This window comes from Bactrocera tryoni, chromosome 1 (genome assembly GCF_016617805.1).
Source record: "Bactrocera tryoni isolate S06 chromosome 1, CSIRO_BtryS06_freeze2, whole genome shotgun sequence".
Lineage (NCBI taxonomy): Eukaryota > Metazoa > Arthropoda > Insecta > Diptera > Tephritidae > Bactrocera > Bactrocera tryoni.
In genome coordinates, this window is record NC_052499.1 from 23933065 (window position 1) to 23937188 (window position 4124).

General features: G+C 35.6%; 1 protein-coding gene across 1 annotated transcript in view; it reads right to left on the bottom strand.

Annotated features, from left to right (window-relative positions):
* Positions 1-2864: 2864 nt before the first annotated feature.
* Positions 2865-4124, bottom strand: part of LOC120766382 (glucose dehydrogenase [FAD, quinone]-like) — a 33350-nt gene continuing 32090 nt past the window's right edge. Inside the window, exons 5-6 of the mRNA XM_040091815.1 lie at positions 3080-3200; positions 2865-2869 (exon numbers count right to left, since the gene is read on the bottom strand). Coding sequence (XP_039947749.1) covers positions 2865-2869; positions 3080-3200 — 126 coding nt within the window. The remainder of the gene's footprint in view (positions 2870-3079; positions 3201-4124) is intronic.

Sequence of the window (4124 nt, forward strand, 5' to 3'; positions counted from 1 at the left end):
AGGGAATAGGAAGCAATACGCGATAAGTTTGTTCCCAAGCAAAAGAAGAGCTCACAGAGTCTCATGCAGCCGACTCACACACATTCAAAAGCGTTTAAAAGCAGCCGGCAGTCGTTTTTGCATCGGTTTGTGACTGCTGATGAAAATGAATCCATTACGAAAACCGTAAACACGAAAATCATGTGTGAAACCTGGCCAAGCAGCCAAACAACGGCAAAACCGAATATTGATGACGCCAATGCATTATAAGCTAATAATACGGTGTGAAACTATTAATGGGGTTCGCTACCGAGAACCACTCATCAAATTGAAACGGGCGGTTTACGAAACGCCTGGAATTCGCAACTAGACAATATGACTATTGCGATATAGCAGTTGGAAAGTTTTGTCTCATCTGCTTTTTAGCTCGAAATTTGGCCCTTCGTACTACTATACGGTCGATGCAGAACACCTTCACAGGTATACGGTTCATATCAGAACAGGGCATCAAAAATTTGACAAGATGCCTTCTTGCTTGTCAAGCCAGGAACGTTATTTTCAAATGGAATGCCGCGAAGATTTTTTAGAAATGTTGTTTTCAATGATACTTTTATACAATAATTTTTTTCGGAGTTAGTCCTATTGATAATTGTTACTCGAAAATAAGTTTAGTAAACCATTTCCTAATGAACAAACTTACTCCGGGATAACGTTTGCAAATTTATATCCAAAATAATGGTTCGGTTCGCGCGACGATTAAGCTCTCTGGATGAGTGGGAACGTTAATAAACGAAATTTTCAGTCAATGGGAAACGCTCTAGAGTCATGATAAATGACTTTTCCGTGTCCGAGTTGGAAAATGTTGATGTGCACGACCTTTGGCTGAGTAACCTCACACACCAAATTTTATTAAAACTGGTAGCTCCTCGAAGAACAAAAACCAAACTCTATAAGTCACTAATTATTCCCGTTCTGATATATGGTGCAGACGCATGGACGATAACAACATCTGATGAGTCGACGATACGAGTTTTCGAGAGAAAGTTTCTGTGGAAGATTTATTGTCCTTTGCGGCCACGGCGAGTATCGCATTCGATGGAACGACGACATTGACATAGTCCAGCGAATTAAAAGACAGCGGCTACGCTGGCTAGGTCATGTTGTCCGAATGGACGAAAACACTCCAGCTCTGAAAGTATTTCACGCAGTACCCGCCGGGGGAAGCAGAGGAAAAGGAAGACCTCCACTTCGTTGGAAGGACCATGTGGAGATGGACCTGGTTTCGCTAGGAATATCCAATTGGCGCCGCGTAGCGAGAAGAAGAAACGACTAGCGCGCTGTTGTTAACTCGGCTTTAGTCGCGTAAGCGGTTTCTACGCCAATAAAGAAGAAGAAGAATTCAAAACTAAGACGAATGTTTTCCAGAATATTCAAGTATTCAGCATAAATTAATGTCAAGCAATGTCATTGTGCTAATTTATAACCAAGAGAAAATGGAAGAAATTTTAACGCTTTAAGAGAGTTTTTTTCACGAAGGAATAATTTAATAATAAACTATTAAACACTTTGTGTTTTTTCTTTATTTTCATTTAATTAGTATTATCTACGATATGTCTCCATAAATATTAAATTATTGTCTGAAATTCTGCCTATGTGAATGAAAATGAATATTATCATTTTCCTAAGATAAAATATGAATTCAATAAAATCTCAGCAATAATTTTTTCGATAATCTACTAACCACAAAACATTATAATTTATTTCATTACCTGTATTTGATGTGTTGGTTTTCTTAATTGTCTAAAGCATACTACATCTCTTATCTGATTTGTACTGTTACATGCAATCTCTTATATATAAAGCCAACAAAATTCAAATCAACGTGTTCTTGTCGTTTGTGAGCAATCAGTTATTGCAAAAAAACCGATGTAAAAATTTTGATTACACTTTGTTATGTACGTTATGTACGTATGTATGTATGTGCATGTAAAAGTATTTAAGCTATGCATTTAAATGAGCTATTAATCGACTTGTAAAAGCATATGAACAACTAGTCCAAATTTTACTAGTAAATTGCTCGCTATTAAGGCTTTATTTTACGCAATAGGTGGACGTATGATAGGGTGATTCATTCGTGGTTCACTACTTTTTTAAAGAAACAACAGAGTAGCTTCAAATTTATTGGGAATTGCTTATTATCATTAGATAGAATATTTTTTTACATTTTTTTTTTTGAAAATTATCTCTTTCAAATGGTGTCTGCGGCTACGTTTTAGACGGTCCATCCGTTCAGTTCACTTTTCGTTTGAGCATTTCGACTGGTAACTGGCGCTTTTAGACTTTACATATCCTCACAAGAAAAAGTCTAATGGTGTGATATCACACGTCAGACCTAAGTTTATCCATGATTAAATTTCAGACAATACTGAATAGAAAAAACATGAAAGCTTGACACGACTCAAGCGTCACCTGTCAAAAGAAGGGCTATTGTAAAAAGTAGCACTACTTGAATCACGTTTTGAAAGAGACTGTATACTATGGGAAGACACAGACAAATATAGTTAGATTTGGACTAATTGAACCATAAGAATAGCAGGCCTTTATAATGTGATTTATTCTTTTGTTTGTTACCTCTTAATTTATTGACATTTGAAAAAAGTCTTAAAGTGTCAAAAGGTAAAGAAATCTGACAAATTTCTCACAACGAATCTTTTAAACAGGCCTTTAGAATTTCTACAAATAAAGTGTCTGCAGACCCAGTAAAACTATTACAAATATTTATCAAAGAGAAACAAGTTCTGAGAAATCAACATCACTAAACGAATATTTCAATTCTGTAAATCAAAATAAACAAAAAATTGTGACAAAAAGTTACAAAAGCATCATTATGCTATAAAATATAACAGTTGCATTAAATGGAAGAACGATTACACTCATTAAAACTCATGTGGTAAATTACGAAATTACAATCACATTACATTCACTCAAGTAGCATGTGCAAATGCAAACACTAAATTTTATATCAAAACTCATATTCATATTCATATCCACATCAAGTTACCGCCATAATTATTTGAGCAATAAATTGGTCAACACTTACCTGCCTCGATGAGCAACACTTTCCATTGGGGTACCTCCGAGAGACGCGCGGCAGCAACCGCACCAGCCGAGCCGCCACCAATCACAATAAAATCATAATCATAATCGGGCTCCGAACGAAACTATGGTATGAGAAAACGAATAAAAAATAAATATTTATGAAAATAAAATGTCCCTAATGGAAAACTTATAAAATGGCAAAATAATTGTAAGAAGTCTCCTATGAGACTAGAACCGATTTGATGAATCCAAATTTCAATTCCACTCTTACTATTACTGAATTTCGAGTCCTATCAGTATATCTGTACCTAATGAGTAAGGTATTTAGTAACCCTTGTTTACAGTCATCTTGCGACTAATTTTGGGTTGCTGAAACCGAAAATGATAGTATAAATTTCCCAACACGTAGGATCTTTTGTGTTGCAGTCGTGGGGTGTAGCGGTCAAACCACCATCATTTACTTAGCTGACAAACATAGCTGTATGTGACGGAAGTTTTTTGAAGTCAAATTCGTGAGTAGGATATCTCTAAACACCGTAGTGGTGTAATGAAAAAATAGTAGAAATCGGTCGAAGCTCACAATTTATATCCTCACTATTGTTTTATAAACTGTATAGTTATTATTTCTGGTTCTGCGGGAGAAGTCTTGTTATCCCTATTCTGTGTTTTACTGACTTTTAAGTGATTGCGTTGACTCATATATCTTAATATATAAATATATATTTATGGTCCATACATATAGAACGTTTGTCTGGGTTTCTTTACTTTGTAAGACATTTGCTTTTACAGTGAAACATTCGACGTATGCTTATGTCTATAGCGTTGCTTATTTTACTGCAACAATATGACCGGCTTTATGCTTGAAGAAATATGGTCCCATGATTTCCTCTGCCAATGTAACGGCGTCTTAACAATGGCTTGTGAGTTAACATCACTCGAGATGCGACAATTTTGTTTTCAACCAAAAAGTGAGCTTAATCGCTGACTAAAAATCTTGTAGACCTCAATTCGGGTCTTCTTCGATAATCTGTTCCATAGCAGCAAAG